The sequence below is a fragment of the Marmota flaviventris genome, chromosome 5 (assembly GCF_047511675.1).
Source record: "Marmota flaviventris isolate mMarFla1 chromosome 5, mMarFla1.hap1, whole genome shotgun sequence".
NCBI lineage: Eukaryota > Metazoa > Chordata > Mammalia > Rodentia > Sciuridae > Marmota > Marmota flaviventris.
In genome coordinates, this window is record NC_092502.1 from 29,935,167 (window position 1) to 29,954,402 (window position 19,236).

At 32.8% G+C, this 19,236-nt stretch overlaps 1 protein-coding gene across 1 annotated transcript in view; it reads right to left on the reverse strand.

Annotated features, from left to right (window-relative positions):
* LOC139705750 (folliculin-interacting protein 1-like) overlaps positions 1-18,804 on the reverse strand; it is a 34,588-nt gene extending 15,784 nt beyond the window's left edge. The window contains 7 exon segments of the mRNA XM_071612053.1: positions 1,066-1,235; positions 2,240-2,386; positions 10,688-10,773; positions 13,237-13,438; positions 15,309-15,444; positions 17,036-17,107; positions 18,756-18,804. Of these exon segments, the coding sequence (XP_071468154.1) occupies positions 1,066-1,235; positions 2,240-2,386; positions 10,688-10,773; positions 13,237-13,438; positions 15,309-15,444; positions 17,036-17,093 (799 nt within the window). The 5' untranslated portion in view covers positions 17,094-17,107; positions 18,756-18,804.
* Between the last annotated feature and the right edge of the window lie 432 nt (positions 18,805-19,236).

The window sequence follows — 19,236 nt, forward strand, 5'->3', positions numbered from 1 at the left end:
TGTAACAGAAAATGAGCTAATTTATAGTAACAGAAATCAGACCTAAGAATGGGGGGAAAGGGTGGAAGGAGGACAATGAAAAGGAACAGGAGGAAGAAATTACAAGAGGGCATGAGAAATCCTTTGGAAGTGATAGATATTTTCAGCATTTTGACTATGGGGATGATGTCAGAGGTATATGAATACATTAACACAGAGACACATATCAATTATATACTTTAAGTATTCATTTATTCTATGTAAACTGTAACTCAATAAAGCAACAGGTAGGGAAGGAGGAAAGGAGGCTGATTAACATGAGATAATAAGCTACATGCCAACCTGCCTGGCAAGCTCAATCACCAGAGAAACCTATAGGAAGTTTCAACCAAGTCACCAAATGTTCTCAACTTATCTTCCATTCACCATCTAATGGAAACAGAATAGAGTAGATGTAATAGCTATGTTTACCAGACACTGTCTGAAGTACTTTACATGTATTATCTAATTTTCATAATTGTTTGAAGATGTACTATCTCCATTTTTTTAATAAGAAAAATATGGTTCAACAGTGGTACGCCCGACTTTATGGAGTGTAGCATGTTTTTTCACGCCCAGAACTTATCAATCATCCACCTTCTTATATTCCCCACTTATTTAGTAATGCCTAATACTAAGAAAGAACATTTTCCAAAATGGTAACCAAACAAAAAGTGGAACAATAGGAATCTCAACGAACTGCTTCTCAACTAGATGTATTCTAGCTATCTCAGGTGACTTAGTTGGTTAATTCTTTCTAGACAAAGTGTGAAAATGCATAACACTCTGAAGACCCTGAAGTACTAGTAAAACAGCCATCAGTCTGCAACTCTTGCTTTAACTGTGGTTCTCTAGCTTTGAGGAACGATAACAGGCTTAACATGATAGGACAATTTAACAGACATATAAGGACAAAAGCAGAAGAGATGCTTTAGAATTAAGGGAGTAAAAGAGAGGATTTTATTTTTTTCTTCTTATAAAGTAATTCCAGATAGTTACATAAAAGTCTAAGTATAATACACGGTGTAAGAGTTTCAGGTTACATACCCAGCTGTGCCCAGAGTGGATTATATGGATGAGTCTTTGCTAACATGTCCACGCTCTGAGAGGAATGTTTTTCTAAAAATATTTTAATAGGTGGTTGTCCATTTGGCATGACTGTTGGCACCCAGGCAAGATGATTGGTCAAAACTGCAGTTATGAGAGCTGGCAAGAATCTAAAAACAAAACACATCCCTATCAGATTCTAATCTACCTTCATGAAACCTTAGGTAAAACATTTTGACAGAATAAGCAAAAAGAGCACATATTTTCATGGCCAAATAGCATTAAAAAGGGAAGGGAAGAGACTAAAGGATAGGTACACCACCAGCATGAAAAAGTAATAAATCTATTCCTGGGAAACAAATTAAAGAAAATCTTTAAAATAAAGAGAACATTCATAAGTTATTTGGATCATAATTACAAAACAAGGATGCCATTTTACTTGAAAAACTAGATTCTTTTGAGTGTTAATCTGCTTAGTTCAAACCAGCAGGTCCTTAGATTTCTAAATTACTGAATGAGAAAAATGAAGGATAGTACTAAGAAAACTTTGTCTACCATTAAAGAGAATAAAAACATCTGAATTACTCATACGGATTATGAGGACTTGGTGAATAGTTCAAAGAAAACAGTACGATAAAATATCACATTTAAAATGTATCACTGTAATCCTAGCACTTCATAAGTATTTTTAAACCTCTCCTATGAAGGTATCATAAATGGATACATGGGACTAGGGTTGTGGCTCAGTGGTAGAGCACCCCCCTAGCATGTGGGAGGCGCTGGGTTCAATCCTCAGCACCACTGAGGATTTATTTATAAAAATAAATAAATAAAATAAAAAGGTGTTGTGTCCAACTACAACTAAAAAAGTATTTTTAAAAAATGAATACAATTCACAAACAGGAAGTCTCAGAGTTTTCTGTGAGATGTCAGGATTTTTAACATGTAATTTAAGACATTTTTTCTATTCTTCATTCACTAGGTTTTGCAGCACTCTTCCATACTCTATTGTTTAATTATTTTGAGAGTACTGTTTTGATTACTAATAATATGAAATAATTATGAAAACAATAAATCATCATCCCAGTTCTGAAACTGAATTTGCTCACACTCTAGATATCTAGTTATAGTAAATAACAAATATACATATATAAACAAAGAAAGCAAGTCATACTGATTTTTGGAAGCATTTTCCATTAAAAAAGTGAACTCCTTCATGAATCGATGACAAAGCTGGTTCTTTTCTGGAGTCCCCGACATCATTGTAAGCCACACGGGCTCTCCAATTCGTGGCATTGTGTAAAGATTACAAATTGTTGTTCTAAAAAGAAAGACCCATTATGAAATTCATTGGAATTATGAAATTTTATGGTTCCCCAAATTGCATAATCTTGAAGTTACCAGCTTAGAACTTATACATAGATTATTAAAGCTTTTGAAAAAAGTCAATGAACCAAGTCTTTTGTTCTTTGTCATCAGCATGGTAGCACAGAAAATATATTTTAGACATAAATGTTACATCAGTTTCTTCTACCTACCTGTAAGATGAAAAGACAGGGCTGGACAATTTTTAAAGCCCCATCAAGCTCTACATTTCTAAAGTTCATGCTGCACTTAAGCATATTGTAAATCATTAATAACATATGCAAAAAAATTCTTTTTTTTTGTTGCAAAAAAAAAATTCTGATAGGGTAACAGCTTATCCATCCACCCACTCAAACCTGTAACATTTTGATGCTCTTTAGTATATAAGTCTGAAGAATACTGACTCTATACATACATGCTATGTTTTATAATTCTCAACCTTCTGTAGTTTTCCCCTGAATCAACATTAAGAAATATTACTGAACAATTAATATGGTGCTTTCTTAGCTGTTTCTTGGATTAATTTAGACAATAGCTAGTCTTGTGACTTGTATTATATCCTAAACACTTCAAAACAGATTCAAATAGGCAAGTGTTTTTCCTTTTATATCAATATTTATTCAACCAAGTCCTATGTACTGAACAGAAAACACAACTATGCAAAACTTGAGGCTTAAGAACCTTGTAAGACTTGGAGAAACTACAGAACAATATATCCTACCTTCTACTTTTTAGAACAATGCTGTCTAACAGAACTTTTGTCAATGATGAGAATGCTCTAAATCTACAGTGGTAGACATCAGCTACATGTAGTTTATAAACACTAGAAATGTCAGTCATATGAATAAGTAATGGAATTTTTAATTTAATTTAATCAGCCACATATGGCTAAAGGCTCAGAGTATAATGGACAATACAGCTCTAGCAATTTTTGAAACTTCCAAAAAAAATTCTGTTATTATCCCTTTCAAATTAGTTCTCTAATACCTAGAATCAAAAAAAAAAAAAAAGAAAAAAAAGAAAAGAAAGGAAGGAAGGAAGGAAAGAAGGAACGAACGAATTCCTATTTGCCTATACAAGTTTTATTGAACCTTTCACTAATATGAACATTATATTACAATGGACAGAAATAACAAATATAAACTAGTAAGTTCTTGGCAGGGCATAAAATCATCACTAAGAACTTAAATAAAAATTAAAGGATTTTTTTTTTTTTTGGGTACCAGGATTTGGTACTCAGGGGTGCTTAACCACTGAACCACATTTCCAACCCCTTTTTATATTTTATTTAGAGACAGGGTCTTGCTAAGTTGCTTAGGGCCTCTCTTAGTTGCTGAGGCCGGCTTTGAATCCACAATCCTCCTGCCTCAGCCTCCTGCGCCACTGGGATTACATACATGTACCACTGTGCTTAGCCTAAAGGTACTTTAAATAAGATTAAATAGGATTTTTATAAAATAAGAATTTGAGGTATTTCATAGAGAAAAATGAATAGAATACAAACTAGGAATATATAAAATGCTTATCTTAATCAAATAGGAGAGAAAACTGCAAATAATTATGCTCTTTCAGTTCCAAGGCTCCAAATGAACACTAATTAAGGATTTAAAAGCAGATAAACCACTACAGCAAATAACATTAAAAGAAAATTTTCATTAGAGAAAATTAAAAATAAAAAAACACATTGGAATGGTGAATAAAGTAGCAAAGTGGAGGGAGCTATAGATTACAGTCTCACAGAAGGAGAATGGGCAAGGAGTAGCTTATTTTTTCCCACTAAGACAAAAAGGGGATCAGGACTCACAAATGCAGGTGAAGGAGAGGCCAAGAGTTAAGACAGATTAACTGAAAATGAAGAGTTTAATTCAAAGTGTGTAAATGGTTGGTGACCTGTACCTCCATTTCATTTACCTACAGAATGACTACAGATAGGGAAGCAAATATAGCAATAGTCCAGTGGAATGATCTCTCTGAAAAACTTCCTGATATTTGAATGTTTATGAGTATAAACAGAAATAGAGCATTTTTAAATAATTTTTTAAATTGTAGATAACAATGATGCCTTTATTTATTTATTTATTTATTTATTTATTTATTATGTGGTACTGAGAATTGAACCCAGTGCCTCACATGTGCTAGGCGAGTGCTCTACTACTAAGCCACAACCCCAGCCAATAGAATGTGTATTTTTTAGTACCAAAATTTCATTCTGGGACAGGGAAAGATTAGGAAAAAAATATGTTCCTTCATGGAGTTTAAGAAACAATCTCCTAAAGTGAAGGTCTCCACTCCAAAGTCTATTTTACACAGAACTCCCAAATACTGTCTAGTATCCCACTCACAAAATATGACCGAACAATCAAACAACACTGATATTTAAAGAAAGCTTGCAAGGAAACAGAGGCAAAAAAAGAAAGCAAGCATGCATATATACTCTCACATATAAAATGACTCTGGAGGAAACAGAAATAATGAAAAAAAAATCTTTTTCCACAGAAAAAGATTACCTGAAAATAAGCACAAAGTTTAATTAAAAATAAGCACTAAAGTTTAATTAAAAACCATAAAAGGAACAGAAAAACAAATATAAAAATAATACATTCAGAAAATGAGTAGAAAAATATTAAAGAGGAATAAAAGAGCAATCCAAAAAAGTTCAGACAGAAAAATTAGAAGAAAATAAGTGATTTAAAAAAAAAAATAACAACCCAGAAAACTTACCAAAGTGGAAGAATAGCGCTTAACTTACAAGAAGATAAAGGACTAAGGGGTAATATGAATCCATGTATTATGGCAGAAAATAAAATGATCTAAAATTGATAAATCAAGAAATATCATAAAATATACTATTTAATAATACAGAGATAGATAATAGAATAACTGAGAGTTAAAAGAGAATATTTCTGCTACATACACAAAAAGGAATACTATTCAGACATAAAAAGGATGAAATCCTGACATCTGCAACAACATGGACAAAACTGGAGATCATTATGTTAAGTGAAATAAGCCAGGCACAGAATGACAAGAACCACGTACATGATCTCAATTACATGTGAATTTTATAAACAATGATTTCACATACGTTCAGAGTAGAAGAGTGATTACTAGAAGCTGGGGAAAGTAGGGGTGAGGAGGATGGAAAAGGTTGATAAATGGGTACTAAATTGCAGTTAGATAGGAAGAATAAGTTCTGTTATTGTGTGCTATTGCAGAGTAGAGTGACTATTGATAAAGTACTGTATATTTTTAAAATTTTGAGGAGTTTCACTATGTTGCCTATGCTGACCTTGACCTCCTGGACTCAAAACAATCCTACTGTCTCAGCCTCCCAAACAGCTGTGACTACAGGCATGTACCACTACACCCAAGTCTGTGTACATATATATTTAAATATAAGAAAAGATGTTGAATATTTTCCTCATAAAGAAATGATAAATGTTTAAGAAAATACTATGTTTATACTGATTTAAGACATTACACAATGTATACATGTATCAAAAGATCACATGGTACCCTATAAATATAGGTAATTTTATGTGATTCATTAATCAATTAAACAAAGTGAAATTAAAATGTAAGCACAAATAAAGAGAATGTTTCTGGGAAGTAAGAATGGGAGAATGTCAAAGGTAGAATACAGTTTATTTATCATTATTAGAACTTTCAAATTTTATAGGTTTTTTTGTTTCTTAACTATGTGCATGTACTTTTTGATTTAAAAAAAAAAGCTGTATAAATAAACTTAAGAAATTTATTTAAGAAAATTATCACTTAAGAAATTTCCGTAAGTTTCTTTAGTATAGTGCTATCTACTCTAAGTCTACAGCCAGAGTCAGTCCACTAACATTGGAATAACAGTCTACTGAAGATCTTTGTTTTGGTGCTTTACGGGTTAAATGTATGCTGTGACCCTAAGTAAAATAAGTGCCAAGAATGCAAATAAATTAATTACACAATATTATTTCTTACTATATACAACACTATGTTATCATTAATGATGTATAAGTAATAATTTCTTCTAAATGTTTCTTCCATCCTAATTTTTGAGCCCTATACCTCAACGATAAGAAAGGCAAATACTTTAAGGCAACTGTCCTCTTGTTTTTCCCATTCAGTGCCCAGAGAATAAAAGACTTTTATTTAGAAAGTAATTATAGACATGATTTAGTCTTCTTTGATATGCATAAAGTCTAAGTAAAAATGTTAATTTTTTTCAGGCAACAGTATTAACTAAATATGCTTCCTGTTGCTCTAAGTTTCAGGGTTGTTGTATTTATCTGAATCATTTCCTTCCTGTTTGCAACTATCTAAAACGTATTGAGCATCTGGTCTCAAATTATGTAATTGTTCATATTTAATAATCACTTTATTTAAATAGTATGGTCCAACCTTGTTGTTTGAAAAACCTTTTGTGGTTAAAAAAATGAAATACCTTTTTTGTAAAATCCATGTAATACTGAATAAACTAACATTGAACCAATACTCCTAGTTAAAATACAGGATTAGCTGGGTTCCTGTGGTGAGATAATCTCATTAATCCATCAATACAAAACATTTGGATTTTTTTTTAGGGGGGGTTACTAGGGATTGAACCCAGGAGCTCTTAACACTGAGCTACATCTCTAGCCCTTTTTATTTTTTATTTTGAGTCTCACCAAGTTGCTTAGGGCCTTGCTAAGTTGCTGAAGCTGGCTTTGAACTTGCAATCCTCCTACCTCAGCCTCCCAAGTCACTGGGATTACAGGCATGCCTAGTTAAAATCTTGTTTTTATGCATATCTCCATTTAAAGATACTTTATTTTATATTAATATATACTGGGCTGGGGATGAGGCTCAAGCGGTAACGCGCTCGCATGGCATGCGCAGGGCACTGGGTTCGATCCTCAGCATCACATAAAAATAAAATAAAGATGTTGTGTCCACCAAAAACTGAAAAATAAATTTAATAATATGCTGTTGGTTGATGAGCTCATGGCCTACAGCACTTAACTCATACCTGAATGAAGCTTACCTAACACACAAATTTTTTTTCTCTTTTTTTTTTTTTTTTTTTTAGTTTTTTTTTTTTTTATTGTTGGCTGTTCAAAACATTACATAGTTCTTGATATATCATATTTCACAATTTAAGGTACGTCACACCATTCCTATGCTTAGCAATGTTAGATAGCATTTCAGCATTATGCTTTTAACCTTAAAATCACTATCAAAAAGCATAAAAATAGTCTGGGGTTGTAGCTCAGTGGTAGAGTGCTTGCCTCCCATGCTTGACACCCTGGGTTCGACCCTCAGCACCATATAAAAAAGATAAATAAATAAAAATAAAGATATTGTGTCCATCTACAGCTAAAAAAAATTTTTTTTAAAAAGCACAAAGAATGAAAAACAAGAAACATGGTGCTAAGTAAATATCAAAAGGGACATTTGTTTACAGTAAAAATATTGAAATAGAAGGTGGAGAATCACCTATTTAACCTGATCCAGGAAAATGTTTATTAGGTGTCTCAAAATCCGTTACTTCTCTGTGTATATCCACAGATTACCTCAAAACCACTTCTAGTACACTTTGGGGATAATAAATAAATGTTACTGCATAGTAAATTCTTGAATACAAAGTCCACAAATAATGAGGACTGCCTATATAAAATTAAAGAACTTATAGGTAAGCCTTTTATTAAAAATCAAAGAGCTTATAAGGTATTTTTTTAAAATATAGTTAAGAATGCTAAAATAAATTAATTTAAATTTAAATTTAAAAAAGGGGGAAAGGACTAGGATTGTAGCTCAGCGGTAGAGCGCTTGCCTCTCACACATTAGGTCCTAGGTTGAATCTTCAGCACTACAAAAGATAAAAAATTAAATTTTTTTTTTTTTTTAAAACAATGCTTAACTGAGCTCCCAGTGCAAGGGCAAAAATTCAATACTGGGTAATATTACAAAATGTAATATTCAAAAATTTCTAAAAAGGATTGTTTTAGGCAAATAAGCAAAAAGAATGGTTGAAAACATGATAATTCCAGTGCAAATGAAGTAACTAAATAATTTAAATAAAATCATAAAAATTGGGCTGAGCAGAAGAATTGCCAAGACTAGCCTCAGCAAAATGTCAATGAGCAACTTAGTGAGACCCTGTCTCAAAATTAAAGATTAAAAGAGCTTGGGGATACAGCTCAATGGTAAAACACCCATGGGTTCAATCCTCAATACCAGGAAAAAAAAAAGCCTAAAATGATGATGTTAGAATAAAATTGATATATATGTAAAAGGGTTAGGGATGTAGCTTAGTGGTAGAAGAGCAGAAATATCATCTCTAATATGATTTTTAAAATAACTTTATTTTATGTATTTATTTTTATGTGGTGCTAAGGATGGAACCCAGTGCCTCACAGGTGCTAGGCAAGTGCTCCACCCACTGAGCCACAACCCCAGTGCTCTAATATAGTTTTTGTCTATGCAAATTATTTCCTTCCAAAACCAAACATAAATAATAGGGCTTGCAATCAAATTCTATGTGTTTTTCTACATTTCTCCTGACCACTTAAGTTACTATACAGAAAATCAAGATTTATTAAACTCACTTTAAATGTCTTTTATCCCCAAAATTATGGTGAATTAAACAATGATTAGACAATTTTCTCTTCAATAACGGAGTTTAATAATTGATTATTACACAATACCCATAAAGAAAACTTTTTCCATTTAAACCCACCACTCCTTGTTCACCTCCATTTAGAAAAAAAAGAGTTATATATATGGCATGCCTACATACTTTCAACACAGCAATACAGCAGTGTCACAAGTAAAAACAGCCTCTTATTTTAATATGTGATAGGCCACTTAACAATCCAGAAAGTCCCTGCCCCAATAAGGGACTCCACAATTGTCAACAACAACAAAAATATGTGATCAGTTTCTTTGAAAATGAGGTAAATGGATTACAAACCCTCTGTGGTATGGAACACATTTTCAATTTTAGTTATTATGAATTTACTTTTTTTTTTTTTTTGGTATTAGGGATTGAATTCAGAGGCACTAGACAACTCCAGCCCTATTTTGTATTTTATTTAGAGACAGGGTCTCACTGAGTTGCTTAGCGCCTCACTATTGCTGAGGACTGCTTTGGAACTTGTGATCCTCCTGCCTCAGCCTCTTGGGCTGCTGGAATTAATTACAGGTGTGTGCCACCATGCCTGGCTTGAATTTACTTTAGTAGTTCATTTTATAGTTAGCTTATGGCAAAGGATATTGATTATCCATTTAGAGTAATAAAGTTTCATTTAAAATAAATTTACCTAGGTATAAAAGAGGGACAACTTAAAGAGAAACATTAAATTAAAATGATAGATGATAAATAGACTTGGGAAAATTATGAAAGTATGATGTGAATAATTATAGTTAGGGAAGCAATGCTGTAGGTTATGTTTACCAGAGAAAAAAGTGGTGCCACTAATGCCTTTCTCAGTGGTGTCAGTAAAATGCATGTTGTTTAATATTTAAAACAATCTACTAGACCATTAATTGAATTTGCCTATTTTAAACTTTTCTTTTTTTTTAAATAGGAGTTGAACATGTTAGTGGAGTTGCCCCAGGTCACTGAAGGTAGTAAATGGCAGAGCCAGTGTGAGAACACAAGTCAGTCAATTCTAAAGCCTAAGCTCTTACTCTCTGTACTATACTCTCTCTCTCCAGTCTAAAGAAAATAAGACTGAGATGATGAAGTAGACTTAAAATTAATTTCTTCATGTTGAGACATACAATCATTTATTGTGATTCTGAACTTAAAGCTCATTTGTAATATTTTTGCTTGCCACATATATGCAGCCCCATGTTGGAGCTTCAGGTACAATTTAACTGAGCCAGAAAATACACCAGAAGAAATCCTAGTCACTGTGCCATATCTAGAGAAAAGACCAAGCAACAGAACATAAAATTCATTCTGCTTATATCCATATATACTTGTATTCATGGAAAATTTATATCAAAGAACATTTGATTACTATCACTAGTTACAGAACAAAGCATACTTTGCTTAAAACAATGCATTTTCCGGTCATACATACTTTGTCAAATAGTCCAGTACTAAAAACTGTACCACTGAAGACTACAAAACGTGCTTTGATCCCAACCACCCTCCTTTAACTATGGGATAAAAAAACATTTTAAAAACTAAATTCTATTAGAACAAATTAGGAAAAGAAATATCTTCTTGGGTATACTATGAAACAGTTCTGTATTATTAAAACTGGGAAATATATACCTGAATTCATTCAGGGCATCAACTATCCGATTATATGCCAAACTTCTCTGACTGGCATCAGCTGATCTCCGGCTCATTTTCATAGCCTTGAAAACAATCATTACATAGTTAGATCTTATGTCAATCGTGGTCAAAACATGGAAAAAAAAGACAGAAAAAGTCATGTATTTATACAACACTGTACCAACATTTCAACCTAGAAAGAAATAAAAAAGATAAACCCATTTATAATAGCTTTTTCTTTTGTACCTTTAGTTATTAATTATTATGTCAAAATTAAAAATTTTCAACTGTTAGAACTCTTAAAATATTTTTAATAATTATCTTTTAGTTTTAGGTGGACATAATATCTTTATTTTTTATTTCTAGGTGGTGTTGAGGATCAAACCCAGTGCCTCATGAATGCTAGGCAAGCACTCTACCACTGAGCCACAACCCCAGCTCCCTAGATCTCTTATTTTAATTATCAAACTGCAGAATATCAACACACAAAGAAAACTGATGTCCACAATCTCTGGGTTACAGAAGAACAATGTTTTTTCCTAAACAAAATAAGACTTAATGATAACTGATTAATAGTAGCTCAAGATTTAATTCTTGCATTTCACAGATAATTTCACAGCTTCTGTTAATGCTTTTTTAAATATCAGAAATGTAAAATTTCTCCTGAAATATATCTAAAGTTATTAGAAATATTTGCTATCTTAAAAGACACAATCAGCTTAAGTTGGAAAGCTTGAGATGCAGATTAGGATACGGAGTTAAAAAAAAACTTCGCAAGTTTTTACTTTTTCAAAGAGAATTTAATTCTGCATTATTTATGTAATTACAAATTTACTTCATTTTTTTTAAATTTAGAAGGTTAAATGACTTCAGGCCAGAGATCAAGTTTCATAGGATGAAAGTAAGTTTGTTTCTTCAGACAGTTAAGAAACTCACAATTTATAAAGAAGTAAATATTCTTGTACTAGAATTAAGTCGTCGTCTTTAATCTTATCATTTTTTTTTTTCCCTTTGGATATTGGGGATTGAACTCAGTGGCACTCACTCACTGAGCCACATTCCCAGCCCTATTTTGTATTTTTTTTTTTTTTTTAGGCAGAGGGTCTCACTGAGTTGCTTAGCACCCTGCTTTTTGCTGAGGCTGGCTTTGAACTTGCGATCCCCCCTCTTTAGCCTCCCAAGCTACTGGGATTATAGGCATATGCCACAGTACCAGGCAATCATATCACATTTAAAAATTACATTACAGATCTCAAAAAGAGGTACTGCTTAAGAACTCAGATAATTCACAGCTTTTAATTTTTTTAAAAAAGTGCATAATTTGAAAACTGAACCTAGAAGATAACATTTTTGGATGATTTATAGTTCACTAAATCCTATCACTAAACTACTATAGAACTTTTAAAGTCCCATTCATTTATACAAATACACTTAGTTTTATCTTTTACCCTTAATTTAAAAAGTGAGATATTAAACATGAAGAAATATTCAGACAACTATAAGTATTAACAGTGTACACTTCAGGTTATAGAATGGTCAAAGCACTAAAACATGAAAACACTAAAAAAGTAACCTTTAACCTATTAAATCCCAACTTTTCAATTCAAATAGTATTTCAAAATTACCATAAGTGGTATACTGCTCTTTCTCTCACATTTTAATTTCATCCATCAGCTAATCGTATCGGCTCTATTTTCAATACATTCAGAATATAACCACTTCTCACCAATTCCATTACTAAATTGGTTTCAGTGTTCATCATCTCTCACTCAGATTGTTGCAATGGCCTCCTAACTACTCCCACAACATCCACCTTTGTTCCTAGAAACCTGTTCTCCACCAGCAGTAAGAATGATCTTGTAAATAATGTCATTTCTCTACTCCAGTGTTCTCCCATCCTTTTTAGTAAATGCCAATACTCTTTCAGTGGAATCCTATAAAGCCCTACATGATCTGGTCCTATTTTAACCCACTTTGGCATCCTTAATGCTGGTTAAGCATCACAATCACTCCTGCCAAAGGGTCTTTGCTCCTGCTTCAAACATATTCTCCCTGACCACTCTAGTTCATACTCCCCATATCTCCTATTTCATAGTCCCCATATCTATTATTTCATTTTATGAGTGGACTTCTTGACTTGCCTATAAGAGTTGGTGATTCTTCCTTAGAACATGCCTTATGTACCTTTCTCTTACATGCCTTATTTTCTTCTTTTCTTTACAGCACTTACTACCATCTACAAAAACCATATTCATTTATTTTGCTATCCCATGAGGTCAGGAGTGGTGCTTTCTTTACAAGTTTTCTTCAGTTACTAGAATAGTTCTGCTACATTATAGGTCCTCAAAAATTTAGTTTCTAAAGGAATAATAGAATAGACCTTCTATTAGACAGTAAGCTTCTTCAAAAAGGTTGTATCTTATTTCCATCTTCAAGAGTATTTTGTAAGGCATCTGCAAAGTGGCTTTTAATTTTTTTGCCAAATGATTAATCAGAATAATAAATGATAAAAATAAATATTTTGTCAGATATAAAGAACTACTTACCTGTTCTATTGCACTCTTTAATTTGTTCATGTGGCTTTCAAAGAGAGGAAAATGTGAAAAAAAGAATTCATTAAATTTGTTATTTTCATCTTCATCTTTGGATAACAAAAAGATTACCCCAATTGCAATCTTCTTTTTCCTCACAATTCCTGGGTTAGGGCCACAGCTTTCATCTGACAGATTAAAGCTTTCTTCTATAGACCTTAAAAATAAATTTTTTAATTTAAAAAAGTAATTAAATTTGCAACTCAATCTTCTTGATAATTAAATGCAGGCAAATTAAAGATCTTCTGAATTTTTTATCAAATAAATCTAAAATTTCATATAAATTTTATGTCTCTTGAGAAATACATTGGCTATCCTTTCATGCTTAAGTTTTGATAAGAAGTTTTACTATAGTTTCAGGCTGGAAATATTTTTGTCCAATTAGATGTCCCTAAAGAAGTACATGATCCAATTCATAATTAAGCAAAATATCTGAATTTTAAGGAATTTATGAGAGTCAGGTATAAACTATTTGCTGTTCTAGGATCTACTGGTGCTCCTTTCAATTTCAGAAGCAAAATCAAAGAAGACAGAATAAAGAGAGTGAGTAAATGAGGAAGCAAGAAGTTTCATTATCTGTAGCTGTACTTAACATAGATCAAAAAAAGATCTTTAGAGAATGAATAACTTGCCAAAATAGAAATATGAAAAACTGAAATATCAAAACATACAGTACATGAATCAAAGAGCTAAACATAAAACTCTCAGAAAAAAACACAAAGGATAAAATTTCTTGACACTGGATTTGGCAATAGTTTCTTGGATGTAACACAAAAAGCATGGGCAACAAAAGAAAAAAATTGCTAAACTGAACTACATAAATACTAAAACTTGTGCATAAAAGGATATTATTAGCAGAATGAAATATTGATGAAATGTAACATAAATATAATAAAAATATAAATTCTCCACTCTTGGAAATCATATATTTATCAAGGGATTAATATCCAAAACATATAAAGAACTCTTACAACTCAATGACAAAACAAACAAATCTGATTTTAAAATGACAAAGGAGTTTAAGAGACACTTCTCCAAAGAAGATATACAAATGGCCCACAGGCACTTGAAAAGATGCTCAATATCACTAATCAATAGGGAAATGCAAATCAAAATTACAATGAAAAACCACTTTGCATCCATTATTAGCAAGTCTATTAAAAAAAAAAAAAAAAGGGAGAAGAGGCTGGAGTGTAGCTTAATGGTAGAGCACCTGGCTAGCATGTGCAAAGACCTTGGTCTGATTACCAAACTCCAAAAACAAAAACAAAACAGAAATGTGTCAGGTGAGAACATGGAAAAATTAGAACCTGTCTATATTGCTGGTAGAGATGTAAAATAGTGAAGCCACAGTAATAAACAGTGTGGCAGTTATTCAAAAGTTAAAAATAGAATTACCATTTGACCCAGCAATTCCAATTCTGAGTATATACCCAAAGAACTGAAGACAAAGACTCAAACAGATATTTTTGTATATCATATTCAGAGCTGCACTACTGACAACAGGCCAAAGCAACCTAAGTGTCCATTGACAGATAATAGATAAACAAAATGTACTTCCATTAAATGTTAGTTAGCCATAAAAATGAATAAGTTTCTGATATATGACACAACATGGATCAACCCTGAAGATATTTTTACTAAGTAAAATAAATCAGACATAAAAGGACAGGTACCATATGATTGTACTTATATTAGGTACAAAAAGCAGCCAAATCCATGTGGACAGAAAATAGAAGAGTGCGTGCAAGGGGCAGAGGAGGGAGGATTGAGGAGTTATTGAGTTTCAATTTGAAAAGATGGAAAAGTTCAAGAATTAGATAGTGATGATGGTGTAAATGTACTTAATGCCACTGAATTGTACATCTAAAATCATTAAAACAGAATATTGTTTTCATAACTTACCACAATAAAAAAAAGATATAATTTTAAAAGTTTTTAGTTCCAGACTTAAAATATATAAAATACAAGTCCAGGTTTCAAAAACCCTTTAAATATTATTCAGTCTTGTTCAAATTTCAACTTACCATCTAGGAAATACCCCATTTTCCAAACTTGTTGTTTGGCTGCGTCGCCAACGTCTCTGGTAGCTGCTGGCACAACTTCGGGTAAGTGAGGAGTTTGGGGAGGGAAATGGGGTGATAAGCAAGCTGCTGAGAGATGCTGTTAAGCCAGAAGAACAAGTACAAAGTATAAGTCAAGAATAACTAAACATAATGTCAAATTTCTTTTTAACAAATTTAAGAGCAGAATGATTCAATTTTTCATTTTGCCTTAATAGCCTCTCCTCTAAACTTTCCACTGAAAATATATCATTCATGGTGACAAATTTTGTATGTACTAGAACGAGTCTAAGACAATCCCCTTTTGGCATCCCTGCCCCACCCCCTACAGAAGAAAATGCCACCTGTCCCCTAACTTTGCTGAACCTTTTAAGTACTTAAAGGAAATCTGATGTTGTTTCAAACAATGCAACAGATGGTTTTCAAGAACAAAAGCTTTATTTTGAAAGTTAAGTGCCTGGCATTTATAGAGGTAATTTAAGAGCACTCATGTATCACTTTTGAATGGATAGGTTTGAGTAAGAGTCATGATTATACCTACTATGCTACAAAAACCAGCTGACCCTACAGATTAGTCTTTGGAGCATTTTAAGATGACAACACATTCCAGTAGACCCTACTCTAGTTATAACTGTTGTAATCTCAACTGTAGGGCTAATTCCTTTCCCAAACCCCTTCTCTGAAATTTCTAAGACCAGTTTCTTGCCTGAGAAATTGAGAGCTATAATCCTCTACTTTTCCTTGGACTAGAGATCTTCTCCTTCTCCCAAGTAGATCTAAGGTATGCCAATAAGGGCTTATTTTGTTTGGCAATATTTTAGATTTCCATCTTTATTATAATCACATAATGAAAATTGTAATCAAACATAAAACATGGAAGTATTAACGTCTTCTATAAAAAGGTACACGCCAGATGATAAGTTATTTTACCTAAAATACCTTTTTCTATGCCTTTTGCCTGGCTATTTATTTCTCAAGATATAACTCAAGCATTATATCTCTGAAAAGCACTGCTGGCATCCTGCCCCTTAACCAGGCTAACAGAAGTATCCATTCATTGAACTTCTTTGCACAGGTCTATCACTTAACACACCATACAATGAATTAATGACAGAAGATTTTCCTGTTCTTCCAGTAGACTCTGCACTTCTATGCTCCTTAAGAGCAGAATCTGGGCTTTGCCTCCTGCTACCTCCCAATATCCAGCATATTTTACTAAATGTCTGCTAGACAATACAGATTTTGGAAAAGTTTCATACTTTAAAGAAAAATGTATGTGTAACACTGGTTCTTAATGCCTAAGCTTTTCTGGGCAAAAGACAATCTAAAAATTTAAACTCTAGTTAGCAGCAAGCAGATATAAACTACTGTGTAGTTTTTGGGTTTTTTTTTTTTTGTTTGTTTGTTTGTTTTATTTTCTATTATGGTTTCTAAGTATTCTCCTGAGCAGTATTTTTCTTTCTTGTAGTAGCTAAGCCATTTTCTACCAGGCACACTTAACCATAAACATGAAAAAGGTTGAATTTTAGAGGTATCTCTTTGCTCTTGCCACAATCCTCTTGTATGTCAAGTATCAATATGAACAACTGTACACACAGAATTAGATGATAAAAACAGGGATTAAAAAAAAATCAATGCCAGCTAACAGCAATCTCATAAAAAATGAAATTAGTACAAGAACCTGACATTACCAGAGCGTGCTATGCCACTGTCTCTGTCCTCATTTAGCTCTCTTCCAGGCATGTCCATTGGGTTACTATGAACTGCAAATCAAGACAAAATTGTCAGTTATAGAATATATTCTTACTCAGGTGGATGTTGCTCCTTTTAAACAGCAAACTAAATCATGCTCATCTCATTGCATTCCTTTATTTTTTTCAGTAGCATGGCACCAACCCAACACCAAGAGCCATTACTCAGTTGAACAAGCTTTGAGATCTGTAAGATTTGACACTGAATAATCTATGATATAATAATATCTAAAGAAGTTAGGGGTAACTAAAATCAATATTCTAGAAGCATATTCAGTAACAGAGAGATATTACAATATACTACTATATGAAAAAAAAGGAAAGTACAGGACAGTATGAATGCTGATTGCTGTGTCTCTGTGATTGGTATCTCATGGTATACTTCACTAATTCTGACTATATCAACGTTTAAATAGACACATAACAAAAATAAAAATTTTATAATAAAAAAGTTTGAGGAATTTGTTTGAATGTATACCAATTTTGTTTATAAAAGGTGGGGGTCTAGGGCTGCAGCTCAGTGGTAGAGTGCCCGCTTACACGGGTAAATTCCAGGGTTCAACTGCTAGCACCATAAACACAAAAAAGTGGTTGTTTAACTGACAAGATGGTTAATGCACATTTTTTGGCCTATTTTTCATATTTTTAAAATTTTCTATGATAAAGATGTACTGTTCATATCTAATATTTACAGGAAAAAGAAACAGTTAATTTAAGCTTGGTGCGGTGGCACACTCCTGTAATCCCAGCAGCTCAGAAGGCTGAGGCAGGAGGACTGTGAGTTCAAAGCTAGCCTCAGCAATTTAGCGAGTTGCTAAACAACTCAGTGAGACCCTGTCTCTAATAAAATACAAAATAGGGCTAGGGATGTGGCTTAGTGGTCGAGTGTCCCTGAGTTCAACCCCCGGAACCTCCCCCCCCACACCAAAAGAAAAAAAGAAATAGTAATTTAAAAAGAAGGGCTAAATGAATACCAATCTGAGAACAATAACCAATAAATGTGCTCCATTCTAATAATTTCTACCAGAAGGTTACAATGCCAGGTCACTGTGTGTGAAATGTGTGAAAATATAGAATAGGACTAGATTCCTATAAATATAAAATCATGACCACACACATATAATGATCAATTTAATGATACAAATGACTATACTCAGATATTCCTTTTACAGAGCATTAAAATGGTGCTTGTTCATCTAAATCTTAGCTCCAAGAAAAATTGCTTTTATGGAAAAATATAGGTCAGAAATTTTACAATAATAATCAGAGGATACTTTTCTGCAATTGGTGAACTACCATACAAAAGCTACTTAGCCATGGAAACAAGACAGTGTCAAATTTAAAATTCTAAGTCGCAGTAAAAGAAATAATGTTCATACTCAATTTTGTTTAGGATTCTTAAGTTAAAACCAGTATGACATAATGGGAAAAGAAATAACAAACTGAAATTTCATACAAATATAATTGTACTGATTATTTTGTGGAACCTTTAGGAACATATTCAGTAGAAAGTAGTTAAGCTCTTATAGTTCATAAGTAATGGTTTCTTAACCACAACCTTCCCAATTGCATTCACCTACCCTCTTGTTTCCACAGCTTAACTACAGATTCTAGCCTCTAGGGCACAACAACTAGTCTACCCACACAGCACATGGCAAACCTGCAAAGAAAGAGGCGCTCCTGATCAGGCGGAGCGGACCCTGCTCAGAGAATGTCCGCCTGGGGCTGCAGAACTGTGAAAGACCTACACGGCAAAAATGTAAAATACACATGAAAGAGGGCTGTTAGAGAAGCCACAATGCGTCATGGGAAAAAGGTAAGGTAAGGTAGCACAAAAGCAGACTAACAGATATGGATGGAAACTTTTAACTTAAATAGAATTCAAGTTGTCTTCCCTTTTTGGAAAAAGGATGGTCTTCCTCTGAGTCATAGTTTATGTAAACAATTTCTTGCCTATTTCCTAATAAGCCCATACATAATAACAGAAATATGTTTCTGCTTTCTAATGTAAAACAGTTTGTAAAGATTCAAAAAAGGACAAAAATGTTATCTACATTTGCCAAATAAAATTTATTTAAAAAGTCAGTTTTATGATTACAGTATTCACCTGCAACTATGAAAAGAATAATATCTTACTGCAT